General features: G+C 42.3%; 1 protein-coding gene across 14 annotated transcripts in view; it reads right to left on the reverse strand.

Moving 5' to 3' along the window:
- Positions 1–20,461, reverse strand: part of cadpsa (Ca2+-dependent activator protein for secretion a) — a 204,370-nt gene that overhangs the window by 132,377 nt on the left and 51,532 nt on the right. For all 14 annotated transcript variants that reach the window (XM_031875896.1, XM_031875895.1, XM_031875894.1 and 11 more), the window contains exon 3: positions 16,389–16,721. In XM_031875896.1, the coding sequence (XP_031731756.1) occupies positions 16,389–16,721 (333 nt within the window). The remainder of the gene's footprint in view (positions 1–16,388; positions 16,722–20,461) is intronic.

The following is a 20,461-nucleotide window of genomic DNA, read 5'->3' on the forward strand; positions in this document are numbered from 1 at the left end:
TCTGGCTCACAGACTTTCTGCTCCAGGAAACAACAGACAGACGAACAACGTTGTCATGACTACTGGTCCCTTAATTGGTTTGTTGAAATCCACAAACACACACACACACATACACACACATAAAGCATCAAGGATCAGATCATTTATACCCTCAAACTACTTACTTTGTGTCTTTTAGATTCATAATTCAACAGTTGTTGAAACAATCCTCTAAAAACAACAAATTGTTTATCAACTCAAAACCCAATCAGATCCACATATCTCAGTCCACAGTGAAAGGTGCGTGACCTTTCACTGTTGATTCTGCACTACTTCACATACTGTAGCAGCATATTGGGATAGCAGCAAAGAGTCATCAAGAAGCTCTGAAACAATGTCCAATAAAGCATTCAAACTCATACTCACACTAACACACAGCCTAAACAATGTCATACTTTGTCACGAATTCCCCTTCATATTAGTTTGTTTTCATCCTGTCTGCTGGTTTAATTAACTCTCCTGTCATTTCAGATCCTACCATTCACACCCGATCACCTCTCATTCCCCTCACCTGGTCCTCCACACCCATCTCACCTGCAGCCCATTCCCTCATTAGCCCTCACTATGTAGGTCCCCTCACTTGCACTTGTTCCCTGCCACATTGTCTTGTTTGTTATTGCCAAGTTCTCCAGCGTACCTTTATATTGTTCATGATCTGCCTGTTCCGACCCTGTCTGCCTGTTTTCCACCTTGGATTTCTGCCCCTTATTGGATTTGTTCGCCTGTTTGACTGACCTCCCGGTTTGGACCCTGCCTGAACTCTAGTAAAAGAACTGAACTTGTATTTTGTCTCTGAGTTGTGCTTTTGGGTTCTAGTATCTGTAATCCTTGCATACTTAACTGTACTAAGAGGAACATCATAGCTGCTGCTGAATTCACAGTAAGAGAACAAACTGTGGGACAACATTGTCCATCAACACTGAACTAAAAGTGATCTACAGTATATGCTGTTCTGTTAGTTGCATAATGATGCATCATGTTCCTCTCTTCAGCACCATTGAGTCAGCCTTTGCTTTCTGTGTCCTTTTTTCACCCCACAGTCCTTAGTGCTAACCCTCCCCCCTTCAGCCCCTCAGTAAAGGCTTTGCACCTGGCCTCCTCACCCGATGAACACCTCCTCCAAGCTGCTCCTCATCCTCTCCTACTCTCATGTATGCTGCTACCGTCATCCCTTCTCTTTTGTTCGACCTCATCCCTCCCTTTATACAATCACTTGCTCAACAGAGACTACTGGGTGTCTAATGATTCTTTTGTTTCTGGGCTGTAGTGAGGTTTTGATTTTGAATGAAGAAACAAAGTAACGCATTAATCTGAACAGCCAACCTGTTGTCACTGCCAAGTTGTCACATATGGAGGCTTGGTCAGGTGCCATCGGAGTCGCTTCAGGCAACACATCTACATGGTTTAGGAAAGGATTGTGGTTTGGGCTTAAAAGGTTAAAATAAGTACATTTGTTTGGCTTTCATAAAAGTCTTCTTCACTTTACATTGCAGGTGAAGCACAAGTTGCATTAATGATGGCTCCTTTTCTTCTGAGGGTCCCAGTAAAGAACTTTACACACCAGCAAAACTCTTTCACTCCTTTCAACCTTGACAAAGAGTGCATACCAGATCCACTTCTTCCATTCTTGCTTTTCACAATAAAAGAGATATACTGCCGTTCAAGAGTTTGGGATCGCCTGCCTCAAGAGCTTGATTTGTTACAGTAGAGTCTGAGAGGAATGGTAAATGGACTTGTACTTATTTAGTGCTTTTCTAACAAAAAGAACAGAAGACTAAGAGGAAACTCCATCATCATGCATCATTCAGCTGCTGCTGTTTTCTGATTTTCAGAGTCCACAGTGGTCATACCAGGATATGCCATGCAGTTACACTAGCACCCTGCTGTTCACATTCAAGTCGTTATTTACATATTTTGTAACTCTGTGACTCACATTTTCTCAAAACAGCTTTTATTGCCTGTTTTTTGCTGCCATTGACTGCCTGATTGCCGGCATACATCGCCGCTTGTTTTGAGTTTGAATGAATTGTGCTTTACGACGCCTTACAGCTCATTGGTGTCAAGACGAAGGGTTAGCAAATTGTAGGTTGTATAAGTCAATCAGGCAATTCAGCAGCGGTTGTTGCACACACACGGTGCAGATCTGCACTTCATAACTGCACCTTTCCAGTTATGAAGGAGTGGTGAATCAGTGACACAGCACACGTATCTAACGTGTTTATGGATTTATGCTTTGATATTGATACTGAATTCTAATTCAGAAAACCCGTCTACATCTAACCGTTTGTTTCTATCATGTATCTCATGGCTGTCCTTTGTGTGAGAGATTTCTGTGAGGCAGAATGACAACTAAACCCACAAATATAAGAGGTTTGACTGACTATTTAGACTGAGGAGTGACGTAGAGACGCTGTATACAGCTCTGGTAGCAACCTGTCAATCACAGTAAATCCGCCCTAAAGCATCCCCTGCTTTATGGTCTGTTTGACTCTAAATGGACCATAATGTACTAAATGAACATCATGCTGTATTGAAGAAGACTTGAAACTAGAGATTGAGACCATAAACTCATGTTTACAATGTTTACTGAGGTAATAAATCAAGAGAGAAGTAGAGTCATTTTCTCATAGACTTCTATACAACCAGAGGAGTCGCTGGACACTAGAGAGAATGCAGCTTGAAGACATGAAGCTTTGACTTCACTTTTCAGAACCGGAGGTTGCTGCCTTCACCCAACCAAGAATACTGAGAGAATATTAGATAGACAACCCCACTACTTCCTCATCCGTCCTTCCACAGCCCCCCCCCCCCCACACACACACCTAATCCTTTGCTCTCTCCAAGTTGCTATCTCCTCTGCATGGATTATCAGGCCCAGACCCCGATCACAAGAAAAGCAATTACTCGCCCTTGATTCAGATAAGAGCTCAAGAGTTGGCATGGCAAATTGAAGGGGGAGGGGTATGAGCGGTAGCCTCTGTGTACAGTTGTCATGGCGACCACATACAAGAGGATAAAGGGCACTGGGGACTGTTTGCGTGTGTTTGTGCAGTGCTCACGTGTGTACAACCTTTTGAACGCTCAGGAAGCAGTTTGAGGTTAATGTTATTATCAGTACACAATTCCTCTCTCTCTCGCTCGCTCGCACACACACACACACACACACACACACACACACACACACAGCATTGAGATGTACTTCAAAGTGGACCAGGACAGCAGCAGTTCTTTGATGAAGCACAGTTGCGGGTTATTTGGTCTTTCTTCTGTCACAGACAAGTTAAGGGTTTCACAGAAATACTGTACAACTTCTCAACCACAGAACATGTCCTGCCCCATCTTTACCTTTCATCAACAGCAAGCCAGCAGATCATTTGTACAGACAGACAGGATGAGTGAAAAAAAACTTTAGTTTACAAAGTGGAAAAAAACGCTGTGGAAAATGCAGGTATGGCAGGTTAACATGTTTGCAATTGCATCTTCTGTCACTCAGACAAATGGGAAATGCTGTTGGAAAATTGTAGGCAAAAGGGCACAGCCTCTGCAACTGCAGTCTGACTCTAAAACAATTCAACATAAAGACAGACTCCTGTTAACTCCTCAGATCTGCTGTACAGTGTCTGTAAATGCTGTGGTTGCCCTTATATTAGAAAAAAGCAATTTCCGGTGTGTGAAGTACAACTTAAGATATTTGAACAGCTGATCCTGTCATTTTTTAAATACTTTGTTGTTGCATAAGTGCTGGGAAAAGGAGGAAAGATAATGCTATAAAAGATTTGAAAAGCTGGGACCAAATTGATAATCAAATTGCTACATGTAATATTTAATCAATTATTCAATCAATTGTTTCAGCTTTAGATAACACAGATCTCATTGTAGCAGGGAAAAGGGACTTTCACGCAATATGTTCCCTAAATGGTAAATCCATCTCATTTGTTCAAGGTATGATATCTCAGCTCTTTCTAAATATGAAAGCTGAGTTCTCATTTAGTTTGGCTGTAAAAGCAAGTGACCAACCAACCTGATGGTGGTGCTGGATGAAAAGTCATGAGTTCAAATGTTTTACAATTCACCATGAGGGGGGCATGAATGTCTGTACCAAATGTCATCGCAATCCATCCAACATTTGTTGGGACGATTCACTCGAAGCCACAAACAACTTCACAGTTGTGCTGGATGAACAACTGTCAGAGGATCATCAAAGTCACCAGGGTTCATCCTCTGAGAGCCATGAACATCCGTACCAAATTCTGTTGCAATACATCCAGTAGATGTTGACAAACTTCAGTCTGGACCAAAGTGGTGGATGGATCTACCTTCTCATGGCACGGCTAAAAACCAAGGTTACTCTTTAAACTGGATGAAGCTGGAACTGGCTAATATTTGATACTTTTATTTGACAGATGACATGATTAAATGTTAGTTTTGGTTTTATTCGCAGAAATATTGTGGTCAAATTCAACGGCAACATGTCCTTCACCATCCGTCACGATGGGGCAAAAAGGCAACAGGGATGGATCCAAATGCAGGAATACAAGCGGAGCAGAAGGAGGATAAACAGTGACATTAATAAACAAATATCCAAACCAAAACTTACCAAGAACTCAAGTCTAAAAATGTGTAACTGAAAATCCAACAAAACGACACAAAACAGGATCAGGTAATTCAGACATGCACAAGCGATACCAATGGGAACATAGCAGACAAACCAGCAGACAAACGACAGGACTATGAATATACAGGAATACACAAACTACTCTAGACAACAAGACACAGGTGGGCAGACACAAGCTCAGCCTGAAAGCTGATGAGTGGAAGAAACACAATGGAACAGAGCAAGGCTGACTAATATAACACAGGTGATCACAGAACAAAGGAGGGAAAACAGGACAGGAAGTCAAACAACCACAGGACACAGGAGGCAGGGAGATTCAAGATAAAACAGGAAACAAACTAAACAGTTACTCAGAGAGTGTTTCTGAGAAGGGACGGTACTGTTGAAGCCATTTGAGTGAACTCAGCCTTTAATTGATCATTGATCATCATTGATTATCTTCCTATGGATTCATGGACTGAGTGTCTCAGCACTCACCGTGCTTTCCGGTGTGTTGTCTCCAGTCTATTGTGACCAGTTAGAGGCTTTCAGTGGCTGCTGACTCCACCGCGGCCCTAATGGCTGAAACCCATCTGATAAAAGGAGAGAACACTCACTCTGTTCCCCTCTCACTACATATCCGCTGCGTTGGCCTGCAATTCAATTTGTCTGGCGGCCTCAGCCATCATTACTGCCAAAGGCTCATCCATCAAGAGAGATGTGCCTTGCTGTTTGACCCCGCTGCTCTTTATATGATGTGTGTAGTTTGTTAGACAACAATCATCTCGTCTGCTGCTCCGGGGCGTTCACTGTCCTGTCTGAAGTAATGCTTCAGCCAGCAGGGCCCACACACATCAGCTTCAACACAAGGCTTTTCAGGTTGCCATCCGCAACCATTTTGAGAAGGTGGCGATCAATCCTCGGCGTCTGTTTACCATCAGTGACAACATGTGACAAACAGGGACAGAAAAACATGCATCCCACACTGAATACATTTGTAATATTTCTTGCATTAGTGATATTCAAACATGGCTGTCACAATCAGAAGCAGAATCAGCCAACGCTGGAGGTGCGTGAGATGAGAGCTTTATGAAATTAATCCATGTGCCATTGACCTGAATAGGTGCCACACACCTATTTAAAGAGGCTACTTGATGTGTTGACTCAGCAGAGATAAGATTAAATGAGAACATTTCATCTCCAAGAGATGCGTGAGAGCCTCACTGCATTGTATCCATTATATTACTTTTATCTTTAGAATGTTCACCTGGCACCTGGATTCTGTGTTTTATTTCATAAATGGAGGCTTTTCCACCATAAATTTGGAGCATATAAATTCACCAGAATGCAGGAAATGAAGAGTTTGACACTAAAAGATCCCCCACTCTGTATGTGACCCACCAAAGTTGAAATGAAAGCTAAGCCCTTGTGTTTGACTTAATGTCAACATTACAAAAGAAATGTAAAAGGAAATGAATGAAGTGTCGGGAGGCAAAATATCTCTGCATTTTGAGCTGGACGGGAGATTATTCTGCAAAGCATGTAGAACACCTCAATAAGTGACACATTCAGTTCACTCGTTCAAGGTAGCAGATCCTACAGAAGCACAAGGCTAGACATGCACTGGAGCTTCATGCTTCTAGGGCACATCTTTCATTAGTAAGCTGCGTAACTGCTTAGTGTCTTTATAATAAGTTGATGAAAAATGGCAAACATATTTTAGTTTTAGCAACAACCAAAAGCTGATGCCTGGTTGCCAGTCTGGAAAACACTTTTAAACGTTCGTGTTGAAGCCTGAATACAATAACTTTAACACTACATGCCATCATTCACCCATTCACACCCATTCATACACTCATGACAGGGGCTACCATGCAAGGTACCACCTGCCCATCAGAACTGTCTAACATTCATACTACATTCACACACAGCAGGAACAGCCTGTGGGAGTTTGGGGTTAAGTGTCTTACACAAGGACACATGGACATGGACTAGCAGAGCCATGCCAGCGATCCTCTGATTGAAGTACGACCCTGCTCTACCACTGAGCCACAGTCGCCCCGAGTTAGTCAAGTAGATTTATTTACTTGAAGATGCCCCTAATAGGCTGAGGTAAACAAATGACTTTACATGACAAACAATAAAGGTATTTTCTTCTGAGCTTCCCAGTGACCACTGTCCTTTACAAAGAAAAAAGCACAACTGTCTGATCTGCTGTCAGCCATCAGAGAAACTTATCTGCTGTCAGGATTTAGGGCAATCAAAAACAAGTCCAATGAATGAGCTCCTGCCTTCTATGTGACTTCAAGGTAAAGCAAGATAATCCTTTCTTAGTTCCACAGCAAGGGTATGCACATGAGGTACTGTATGCGTTACAGTACCTCCTCCTTCTTCCTCTACTGGACAAAGCATTCATGTCATTCTACACTGTTCCAGTCCTCTACTCCACCAGAGAGGACAACCAATCCCTCTCTCCCTCATATCTCCCTCATACCCTGTCATACTGTATATCTGCTGTATCTCAGAAAGGCCATATGTAATGGTCATATGCATTTGGAATGCACTGACAGATGATGTTGTCCTGAGAGGGACACCAGATGATGAAACGCTCATACAGCTCATTTCTGAACATAATTTGTCGTTCTTGTTGAGGACTGTTGATGTACTTTCAGGAAGTACTATATGAAATCATGCATGTGTTTGCATTTTAACTGTTTCAACATTATGCCAAATATGTCAATGTATTGTGCTGCAGAGATGTCCAACCAGTGAGTTCCGGCCCGTCTTGTCTTTTAACTGCACTTGTTCTTCAAGAGGTGATAGTGAGTCACTGTAGCATCAGTCTGTCCTCAGTCCGGATATCCAAGTAGTGGAGGTAAACCAAGGGCTTGTGGGTAACACATCCATGGTCCATGTGTGTGTTATAGTTTGTTTATCGGATGAAATCCAAAGTGCCCGAAATGAGAAAACGACTTGCACCCTCGCCTCATCCCCCCCACCGCCGGGAGGCTGCAGCTCCAGGAGACGTACCCCCAGGTAGCAGTCAGCTTGAATTCAGCCAGTCCAAACCCCAGCTCCAGCGGTTAGATCCCAGGGGACTGCCTCCATTCTACATAAACTTACCATTGTATGAAACCAGTAGTGGAGGTCAAATGCTGACCCTTGGTTCTTTGGAGCACAAGAGGATACGTAGATAGTTTCAGACTTAAACGAACTAGAAGGAAATAATCAGGCTGGTCTCATCCAGCATTCGCAGCCATGTCTATGAAAAAGAATGCTCCATAACTTGTAGACATCCCACGACATGTTTTTTGTATAATCCATGTAACCTTGAACAAGGAAGTACAAAGGCAGCTAGAGCACACAGAGCAGGGCGACTGGTGGATGGGTCCAACAAACAGCCATCTGTTTGTTCCCGTGTGAAATGAAAAGTCAACGTTCATTTATTTGCCATCTAACTTGTATAATGTAGATATGGCACGAACAAAACAGAGGAGTAACCTTTGGTAAGATATCATAGCAACTATTGTATACATTATATCTCTTTGTCCTTTGGTTGTAACACAGCTGCAGCCATGCAGTACTGAATAACTGGCTAACAGGCTTGATAATACAGAAAATGACTTTCTGCAGCGTCTGCCTGTAGGAGCGTAAACATACTCTATGATAGGTCATAGTTCTATGCCTCTTGGGTTGAGCTTCTGTATAGAGATGCTCATGATCTGGCTGATTGTGCATGAATCATACAGTAGTCACTCCGTAATGAAGACAGCTACATGTTGCTTTGAAACCCGTTGGGAGGGGCAACGATCTGTCTGGCTCTTCTTCAAAAGCATCCGAGTAGAGCCACGGCGGCAAAGGATGACAGCAGCGGGACAAAACCCATTCCAGCTGCCATAACCTGCTGGTCCTAACCAGGGTCACCTCCAGGTTACACACACGCTGGTTAGCCTGCTGGGTAGAGCCAAAGTCAAGACATAAGCTTGTGTGGCAAAGGATGTTTCAACATCCCGCTAAGTAGAGGGATTTCCAACCTCAAGCTGGACTAAAGGATTAGCTCATATGCTGTCGCTTTGGATTTAGAGCATGTTCAAATGATGTGCATGTGTTCGACGCACGTAAAAGAAGATTTCTGCAAAAGTTACAATTGATGTCATGTCATCTTTTAATTCAGCAAGCCATCTGTCAGTGCTTTCAGAAGGCTTACATACCGCGCAATGATTTCTTTTTGTGCCATCTCCACTGCAAGTGAACGCTCTGTTGTACAGTAACCACATGCCTCGTACGACATTAGTTATTTAACTGTGGCTTGGTACGGTTGGATTTTAATTGGCAGTTATTAGCCACAGAGTGCAGCTCCTGCGCCATGAAGCCAATATTTACACCCAGCACTGATAACTGGAAACTGCTCATTCAGTTGAAATGTCTTTGTTTGCCGTAATAGCCTGAGCCTCCCCTCCTATCTGCCTCCTTCTAATCACCACCTCCTCTGTTTAAACAGCTCAACTCTGTCATCCTCCTCTCGTTCCATTTTACACTACCTCCAACACCCCAATCCTCTTCTCTACCCTCTCATTCTTCTTCTCTGCAGTTCAGTTACTCCACTGTGGAATGTGCCAATGTGTGGCCACATGCTTTAAAACAATTGGAGGCACATTTCACCTCTTCTATCTGGTCCACACGTTCATCTACATTTTCAGTTATAACAAAAAGCCAACCAACTAACTAAAACAGGAGTCTTTTACTTGTTTCTGCCACTTTGGATTTCATACATGAAGAAAGTGCAAAACACATACGGACCATGGATGTGTTATTGACAAACCCTCGGGACAGCTCTACGTCTTCGTCCTCTCACGCTGGACTGAGGACAGACTGGACGCTACAGTGACTGACTTTGGCCTCTCCAGGTACAAGTGGTACTACAGAACAGCATTGATATAGGTGTTCTCCAGGAACAATACAATGTGCTCAGGTTTCATTGGTGCAACATCTGAACCAAAAACAGTTTAACACACGTTAATTACAAAAGCCTTTTGAGCACATATGTTTGAAGCAGCTGGGGGAGCTGATGCTGTAAGTTGTTGCTTAGTCACATCTGGGATGATAAGAGATAAGTGATAACAGTGCTGAGGTCTCGGGACTACCTGTTGCTGTACGTTTTGACAGTCTGTTTTCTTGCCATCCCCACATTCGGACCCCTGAAAGTAAGTCAGCTGACGCTGGCTGAACCCTCTCCCTTCGATGACTGAAGACAAACACTGGCCCCGTTAGGAACTGTCATATAGAGCTTATATTTTATTGCACAAATAGATCAGAAATGTTCCATTGTCAGCTCAACTTTGAAAGATAAATCGATTTGATGGACGTTTGGATGTTTTGTTAATGCAGATTCATCTTTAGATGTTCTTTAACTACTAGCTAGTTCTTTAGTAATCATTGTGAAAGCCATGCTGTTAGCTTTGTCAATGATTTTTAGCCATATCCTAGAATGTCTTTGAACAACTTTCCGAGAAAGAACAGCGGTCACATCATTAGCAGCCGGTCAGTTTGCTCCAGGAATAAGAAAGCCAATGCCCAGAAACAGCTCAATGGAGCCAGAGGCTACACTTTGGGAATACATTGCTGCTTTTAGCTGGATTTTAATGTTAGGGTAGATCTTCTTTTCAAAGAAATATGTTACATATAACTCTTTTACAGGAAAGGTTCATGTCAACAACACATCCTCACAGCCATATCTCCGCTTCATACATTCACATCACTCTCATTTCTATATCAAAACCTGCTAAACAGTAATATACATTTCAATCTTGAGTATGTCAAGTTTATACACTGAGTGTGAGTGTGTGTGTGTGTGTGTGTGTGTATGTGTATGTGTGTGTGAGAGAGACAAATATAGTATACACAAAGAAGTCTGCTTGATTTGGTGCACTTTTGATATGCTTTCTATGAACTATGTATTCAAAGCAAATTGCAGCAACAACAATGGAATATGCAGGCAGATCAGACTTCTTACTCAAAAGTGATTTCAAAAAACAACTGGATTATAAAAGCCTGTCTCTAATAATAGCCTCCCTCCTAAGATCAGGCTGTGGCTAATAAGAAGACTGCAGAGCTGTTGGATGGATGGAGCAACAAAGCCTTTCACACAGCCATATATCTCAGGAATGAAAATAGCATTAAACTCATAATTCATTGAGGATTACAGAGCAGCATCACAAATGCAGAGTAACAGCCTCGCCATCACCAACAAGACCTCCTATTATCCCTTCCCCCATGTCTCCATTCAGAGCTGCATTGCAAAAGACAGCAACAGATTTCTCACTTTACAGCTCATTTATTCAGAGTGTTACTCCAGAAATGGCAATTGTCCATGACGAGAGGAGAAAAGAAAAAAACCTTCCAATGTGTGCCTCAGTCTGACATGGAAGAGATGTTTAGGATTCATTATGCAGAGTGACCAGAAAAGAACACCTGCTGGATATACTACAAGAGTGCAGTGAAAGACGACCTTAGTTAGTTGTTCATGCGGTGTCAGAACTCTGTGATCTGTCATGAAGCTGGAGGTGGTGTTGCGTTTGATGATGTTAAAGTTGTTTCTAATTGTGTTCACCTAATTTACATAAATGGAAAGTAACAACTTCGAAAATAATTTCAACCCGTTACAAAACAATAAACTAGAATGTCAACAACTACAACGCAGTTGAAAAGGAAAGCATTTATTAAGCCTTGTGCTTTCCTGCAGGTTTCTAGTGTTCTTCAGTTGATGCCTGTGAACATTTCACACTTTGTTGTGTGTAATATTACTTTTTCTATATTCGTTGCTTATCTGGCTCAAATATGGAAGAGAAATATGGCACAATTTGTTGTTTTTTCAGAGATTATCTTGTTGGTCAAATATGATTTAAACTGACTACAGAGATTATTGTCTAATCTTTAATGACAAGATTTTTGTTATGAATAATCATTGAAATTGTTTTTTGTTTTTTTATGCACACAACAAACACCATAGTCTTGTATACCAGCTGCTATAACGACATGAAACAAAAACAACCACAGAAATGATCTGTATCGACTGATATGGCTCATCAATAATCAATAATCAGCAATCAGCGGCAAAGAAGAGTGACTCTAAAAGTTATATTTGACTAATCATTGGATTTTGGGAATGTTTGTAAAACTAAATCGATTAAAAACATCACTTTAGACAGGTGGTGGGCATTTAATGAAAGAATAATTGAAAATAAAAAATGAATCAATACATATTTGAACAAAATCATTTGCTCTCATTAGAACCTTTTAGATTTTCAGTGTTTCAAACTATTTGATACAGAGCAGTCTTCAGCTGTGGTCTGTGTATTACAGGCTCAGTCGGCTCAGGGTGAAAAACCAAGAGTGTGTTTTAGTGTGTGTGATTTAGCCGGCATTAGAATGCTGTACGGCAGCCCCCTCCAGCCAGTGTGGGAATGAAACAGTAGGAGAAAAGACAAGATAAAAGGATAAGGAGCCCTGACAGTGAGCAGGTCCCCCCCTCTGTCTCTCCACTGACGGACTGAGCTCTGACAAAAGACTATCCAAGTGTAGGCCAGCCTCCAGCTGCCGACAAACGGATAGATTATTACCACATCAATCTGCTTTTACAGCCCGGCTCTCTGCCCTGTCATTATGCTCTGCATGTATTAATAACTCATTTTCCATTCATGAAATACCTGGCACTTGAATAGTGGATCATCTATGTATAGCAGCCTGTCTTATTGTTCCTCCCCCGTGCTCAGGCTGCTTCGCTGCATTCAGTTTTCCACAAAACCTGAAAAAGCCTCGACACAATGAATACTATTCTGCACATGAAGAAATTAGAATCGGTGACAATAAAGATAGGTCTTTCTCAAAAAGCAAGGATGGAAGTAACATGACGTACAACCAGTGGAGGGCCGTGCATTTTATACCTGGGCCTTCAGTGCTGTCCTGCTGCTGAAAAACCTCCTAACAACCTCATTATGAGGCGCAAGCTACGGTTATTTGTTTCTAGGGGTTTAATAACACACGTATTCGTATTAAACCATTTGGTACGAGGCTTACGAACCGAACAATACATTTGAATAATACTAGTGCATTTAGAATATGCAGAAGCTTAAATCGTGGGAAATATAATGTTTTCGGTGGACTGCGCTCACGTAGTAGACAACGGGCTGTGACCTCTGAACCCGGAACAAAACAAAACAAAACAAGAGACAGCTGAGGCACCGCACTTCTGGGAGGTTACGCTAAGCTACTCCGACGGCCGGCCCGCGGTAACTGTACATCTGTGTCATGTACACAACTGCTGTGTATAGGTAGGCACTGATGCGACATGTCTTTGGAAAGCTACGATTCTTGTGATTCGATTGATGCAAACCATTTCAAGACACAATCACAACAGCAGGTACAATCAACGCCTCTGTCAGACCACCAACTCACAAACAAACAGTTACAAAATCGAGGCAACTCACCGATGAAGCCTCATAATAATCCACCCATCAATAATATTCAGACAAAAACACTCTTGTTACATTGGCAAAGGTCCAGACGATCCAATCCAATAAAATATTCCATAAATACCCACGGACTGCTGTTGCATCATTTCAAATTAGTCGGCAGATATGCCTAATTATTTATGCATTTTCGAACGTAACTTCAGTTTGCATGTAAACAGAGACGCTCTCTGGGTCTCAAAATGGCAGCTGCACTCTGACCTTTTCATTTGACCTATTAGGAGCTTCCATGTCCTGTCTACAGCCTACAATAGCCAACGAGAGTCTGCGTTGAAGGAAAGTGCCCGCCCCTCTTCTTTCGTGTAACGCTCGAGCCAATTGCAACCGATCGTTCTGATGACTGACGGTTCGTATAGCCAATGAAATTTCAAAAATAATGATATGCAGCTTCTGGGGTTAGATTTAGAGGCAGAACGTGGATTTAGAGGCAGAACGTGGAAGTTACTGTGAAACCGCGAGTCAGGTCCCCATGTCCGTGCTTTAATCCAAAGTGCGGTTTTTAAAAGTTTTGGAGAACTTAGCAAGGTAAATAATGGTGAAATAACTTCTAGATAACTGTTTAGACATAAATAAGCTTTAGTTTGAATTATGAATACACATTTCTACACAGCTTAGGTATGTGACCATGGTTACTATGGGTTCCCATATGTTATTTTTTGGAATGTGCCTTGACATACCCTTAGAAAAACATGTCTAAAATATTCATTTTCTGTGGTATTGTTATCAAATTTGAACTTGGACTAGGTAAGGCTTCATGCTGTGGTCCCATTGTGTTTTCCAGCTATTAAGTCCAGCTATAGTCATCTGCAGGCATCTGTTTGCAGAAACATATTCAGGCGGAAATAAAAACCTTCTACTTCAGTGTGTTCAAACTTCTATTACTCAATGCCAGTAGCACTTACAGTGATTCTGACTGTGGGGGAAAAACCTTCAGAGTGTTACTTTTCAAAAGAGATCAAAACCATGCATGTACTCCAAACGGTTCAAGAACAGCTTTCAGTTTACTTTGGGTATGCCTTGGATAGGCCTTTTAGGCTCATTTTAATGGAGTGGTAACAGGTTTTAACAAACAATAACTCCACGCATGACGGGATGCTTCATAATTAACGGATAATGCATATAGTCCAAATCTATATAATTAACACAATGACAACAACAAACTCACAAGAACCAGTCACATATATTCATATGACAACAAAGCAACAAATCAATCTAGCAGACCTGCAGCAACACGCATTCTGCTACACACTCGAGGGCCATTCAGATATTAGATGTAAGAAAACAAACGCAGTTGACTTACCAAATGCTGATCACTTAAAGACAAACTCCACCTCCTTTCTTTGTTGACAAAGAGTTCAATGCCACGGTTAAATCCCAACTCAGAAATCCGTTTCTCCTCCTTCAGCCATTGAGTGTTAAAAAACAAAGCTAGATAAAATAATAATAATCTACACAAGCAACGTGCAAAAAATGTCATAATTTCTTCCATATCTTTCAATTTGAACTCTTACTACTCTGACTAAGCCTCTGCTGGCTACTTTAAGTTTCGTTTCACAATAGTCACGTGCTCGCCCACTGACCAATCACAGCACACGCTGCGCCTCACTGCAGCGCTGCTCCTTAAAACTGAGCTGCCCGTTAATGCTGACGTCATTATAGGCCAGCTAGCAGGCTCTGACACGTCAAAGAATACGCCCAACATGTCAAACTAAAGATCTGATTGGTTGAACACTATGACAATCAACAATATCATCCCCATTTACTTTAATCTGCACTGGCTGCAGGTGAGAGTGTGCAGGCCTCTGGCCTCTGTTCTTACCTAGAGACACAGAGGTGAAATCTGATTGGATAAAAGCTCTACTTAAAACAAGCTGCACTGGAAGCAGAGCAACTGAGGAAGACAGTAGCTGTGCAATGAGAACATAAGATAATGGGGAAAATATGTTTATAAATTATAATACATGTAGTGTATTTAAGAAAAATGATTAAATTATAAAATAGATATAACTTTGTGATTGTGTTTAGGCCAGCAGAGAAGGCCTTGCTGGCCCTGACCACTGCGTACAACATTTTGGGGAAAAACCTTCAACAATTTGGTGTACAGAGTCTCTTATTCTGACACCGGAGACCCTTGTTTGCATCCTTTGTCGATTGTAGTTTTCCCTGAGCTCAACTAAGTAGTTTTTTTGCATATAGTTGACTAAAGTTTGATTACAAAGGAGACAGAGCAGGACTCATACTTTGTTGTTTAGGACTTCATTAGTGGACTTCAGACAAATCATAGGTTTATTGTGGCCCTCAAGCACACAATGTAAACTACAGTCCAGATGTAAATCTACAACATCGTACTGCTAAATCACAGTAATCTAGTAGTTACAGTAAAATACAGTAATTCTACAATAACATACTGTTAAATTACAGTAATATACTGCCATAGCTACTATGAAGTCACAGTTTACTGCTGTGTTTTCACAATAATTTACCGTGAAAACATTACTGTACCTTACTGTGAAACCATTGTAATTACTAGCCAGTAATTTATTGGGATTTCACAGTCTAATAATTTACAGTGTAGCAACTGCTAATTCTGGTCAATGGCTTTTTAAATAGTAAAAAGCTTTTTCAGCACCATTTTGGGTCGAATCATCACACTGATGGTGACAGTGTGGCCAGCTGCAGGACTGAGACAAGATGAACAAACGGAGGATGGACTCTGTGTGGATTGTACGGACAGAACTTTTATAGTCATACCTTGTTTTTCATGTGCATTCTCAGTAAGGCTCCGATATTAAAGTGAAGGACGGACTGGTTCTTTTGGCTTCCCTTTATGTGGAGTAATTTGGTAAAAATGATTAATTATCCAGAAGTTTGGGCGTGGCTACCTTAGCTCGACCCTCTCCGAACTTGAGGCTTTGTAACAGCAGTCCACAAACCAATAAGTGAGGTCACAATGACTACATCCACTTGTTATAGATATACAGTCTATGGTTTAGAGCTTTTTAGGCGGGAATTAACTCTTAAATCAGCATGTTTCTTTGATCAACAAACGTTAACTGCTTGTACCAAACCAATGCCACATCAACTGGATGGATATGTCAGCTACTTGTAATTGGTGAGGATACGCTAACAACCCGAAATGATGTCATTGTGTCACATAAATAAACAACTGAAGGGAAAGATGGACAGACATATATGAAATGTTAAACACCATACAATTGAGGACTGACCTGGCAAGCATTATAGAGGAGCTGGTGCTCAAACTTCTTGATGCCCAGGATCTGCTGGAACATCTCGTACAGCTGGTCCTTGCTGAGGATGAGCTCGGAGGCGGCGCTGGCCGTCATTCTCTGCTGGTGCTTTCTGGGGTCCTCCTCACCTCGGTAGATGGTGTCGAACTTGGCGATCCAGGAGCTCAGCACTGTCTCTTTGCTCAGGCCGTCGATCTCAGGCAGACTGCGCACCCGCTTCTCTATGTGCTTCTTAAAAACCTCCCGAGAGTCGCTGGCCGAGCAGCCGCCGCTCTGCACCATCCGAGACACGCGGTCACTTTTCAGGAAGACCTGCAATCAATTTGTGAACTGACAGATTAGTTGTATTATTTTATCCAAAAGATTTCTGATTTACAAATAATGATTCATCAGGGAGGCTGGCTCTATGCTGGGGGTAGATCTTGAGAAAAGGATGCTGCTAAAGCTACAGCATCATGGGCAACCTCTCAACCCTTTCAGGTCTCACTGGAAGAACACAGTAACACCTCCAGCAACAGACTTCTAATACACTGGGTAGCTCAGCGCGTGAAACTATGGCGTTCCACTACAGTCGTAGTAAACACGTGGTTTACAGGTCCTTTATAAGCTATACAGTATTATAGGACTCACTCGCTATTATTGAATAGTTTCTTTCCACCCCACCTAGCACCGAGATGCCAGTGCCCCCGCCACCTACTTCAAGCAAACAGAGCAATTTGCCTTAGTCAAGGCACCTGGCACTGAGATGCCAGTGCCCTCCGCCACCTACTTCCAGCAACCACAGCAAGTTGCCGTAGCCGGGACACCTGGTAGCAACGCCAGTACCCTCCCGCCGTTTACTTTCAGCGACCACAGCAAGTTAACTTAGCCAGGGCACCTGGCACATCGGTTTCGCCAAATTCAACACTGTCGTTAAACCCATAAATCCTACCTTAATTTTGCCGATCATCGATCAGCAGAACTCATCGTTGATAACCTATCCTCCCAAGCCTACCAACTTTACACTCGTCAGCTTCAACGACCTGCGCAATAGGCAGGCAGCCCTGCTTTCTTAGGAGGGTTTCTTTTGGGGGTCTGCAAGGACCGGGAGCCGCGGTGGATCCTCAACTAAGCCTTCCCCAAACCGCTAAAGTCTCACCCTGGCTTAATCTCCCTCAACCATTCCTCAACGCTCCAAATAATCGATGAAAGTTCACCCTCGGCTGAGGCGGGGTCCTAGCTAGTGAATGGAGTATAAAACACATTTTGAGGACTTTGTCTCTGCTGACAGTGAGGTCTGTGGATTATCCAGGATCACAGGGACATCTATTTGTTTTGTCATTTTCATTTTTCAGTGTTGTGAAAACCAGAAATTGAATTAAATTAGCCCCCATTGTATTGAGAAATTCCAGAGACTTAATAAAACCTAGAAAAATCCAAATAAAACCGGTGCTTGGCGCCACTTGAGGTAAGTGAGTATTAAAACAACGTACCCTCCGGAGACTGACTTCCGGTATGCCCATGGAGTAGTTAGACGCAGAGTGAAACCGCGCTCCCAGATATATCGCAATATACCCACGGAAAAACTCGAAAATTCGATATTTATCAGTGAAAGGGGTAGATGAGTGGGAAAATAATCACCAGAAGCCATAAAAGAGAAGAAAAAATGAAAAAACTCAAGATAAAGGCTCCTCGGCGGCGAAAGCTAACAACATCGAAGCAGATCAAGCTAGCAATCAAAGTGAAGCAGCTGAAGGCCGGAGGAGCCCCGGAACGAGCATAGATCCCGGTGACATAATTAGGGCGATAAAGGAGCTATAAAATGATCTCAAGGGGGACAACGACTGCCTGAGACAGGACATTATTCACATGGGACAAGAAATTAACGGCAAACTTGACAAACTAGTGACGGAAATGCAGAGTCTGTCCGACCGAGCTGGAGAAGCGGAGACACGCGTGGAACAGGTGGAGGGTTGGGTGGTGGAGGCGAGCAAAAACTAACGGACTTAGAGTCCCGGTCCAGGAGAAACAACATGCGCCTCTTTGGAGTGCCAGAGGGAGAGGAGGGAAACTCGGTACCACAGTTCATCGTTAAACTCCTCAGAAGTGAGCTGCCATTACCACAAGAATTGGATTTGAAAATACAGCGGGCTCATCGGTCCGGGGTGCAGAAACCCGAAGCCCCACCGAGACCTATTATTATCAATTTCCAGGAGTTCACAACCAAGGACATGGTACTGAGAGAAGCTTGGAAAAAGGGAAAAATCCAACTGGGCAACAGAATTCTATACTTCGACCACGACTATGCGACTGAGATAGTCAAGAAACGCAGGGAATACAATGGGATAAACAAAGCGTTAAAGGAAAAGGGGATTCGTTTCCAAACACCATACACGAATATACGGATTCACTGGGATACAGGGACCCGAACTTACACTAGTGCACAAGAAGCGCAGCGGGAGCTGAAGAGACGCGGTTTTCCCGTGGAAGAGCGGGAGACTACCGAAGGAGAGAGCAACCTGGAAACACGGCTTCGTGATCTATTGGGATGGCAGCAGGCATCGGGTCGTCGGGAGAGAGGACCAGCTGCGGCCCAGAGAGCAAGGGATAAACTCCAGGAGTTCCAGAGGGGACGCATCGAGCAAACATGAACGGAGACGCAAGCTGCACGACCCGGTATGACTGTTACAATTCTGAGACTCTCAACAGGATTATGATATATTTGCATTTTGGCTTTATACTGATCACTATGTGTCTGGGAGTGACGGGTTCATTTTTTCATGGGTTACGTTGGACTCACAGGATGGTAGAGTTACCGCTGTTTGACTCACCAGCCATCCTTAATGCAGGGCCCTCTCCCAACGAGAGGCATCACCCTCGACCCACCAACGGGGTCACAGTTGAGGAGGAGCAAGAGCCTCCTTTTCGATTGGAGGTCTGTTTACTTTTGTGTTTCACAGTTGATGTTTTCATTCGGACTTTGTTTTGGGGGGCAACAATCTCATTTATTATTTGGTATATGTATGATAGGGTCACATAACTTGAGAATTATCTCAAGTATTATGTGAATGGTCTGAGTAATCCAGTCAAGAGGAGTAGAGTGCTAGCAAAAATTAAAAAGGATAATACACAAGTCATATTTCTACAAGAGACACACATGTCGAAACAAGAACATAATAAGCTGAAAAGGTTTGGGTACTTAAACTCTTATTTCAGCTCTTGTAAAAATAGTCGAAAAAGAGGAGTAGCTACTCTGATTTCCAACTCCCTTAACTTTGAACTGATTAAGGAAAAGGGAGACAAAGAGGGCAGATATATAATAATCAAAGGAAGGATAGATAACGTTCTGGTCACATTTGTTAATATATACGCCCCTCCAGAAAGTGATAGACAATTCTTTAAATTACTATTTGATACAATAATTTCTGAAAGTGAAGGAATTTTCGTCTGTGCTGGAGATTGGAACACAATTCTAAACTACTCTATCGATACGACAAGTACAAAAAGACATAAATCCCATCGGTCAAAAGACCTCAATACTTTAATTAAAGAGATAGGAATGTTCGACGTTTGGAGGAACCTCCACGCACTAGAAAAAGACTTTACTCACTATTCAGCTACTCATCAGGTGCACTCCAGATTAGACTATTTCCTAATGAATACTACAGACAGACATAGGGTGAAGGAGTGCTCAATAGGATCAGCAGATTTATCAGATCACAATGCAATCTATTAAACTATTTATTTGAATAACAGACCGAAGAGTACATTATGGAGACTAAATATTAGCATTTTAAATAATGAGACCACTCTAAATGAGATTAAGAAAGAAATTGGTGACTGCATAAAAGATAACAACAATGGCCTGGTAGGCCCAACCATCGTATGGGACACGGTTAAAGCAATAATGAGAGGGAGATTAATTTCAAGAACAGCATACTTAAATAAGATGAAGAGGACAAAATACGATGAATTAGAGAAAACATTGAGAAAACTAGAGAAACAACAACAAAAAGATGGGGACAAAGGATTGTCAAACCAGATAAAAGAACTAAACAAACAAATATTGAACA

Source organism: Anarrhichthys ocellatus, unplaced genomic scaffold (genome assembly GCF_004355925.1).
Source record: "Anarrhichthys ocellatus isolate YVR2014 unplaced genomic scaffold, GSC_Weel_1.0 scaffold99, whole genome shotgun sequence".
Classification (NCBI taxonomy): domain Eukaryota; kingdom Metazoa; phylum Chordata; class Actinopteri; order Perciformes; family Anarhichadidae; genus Anarrhichthys; species Anarrhichthys ocellatus.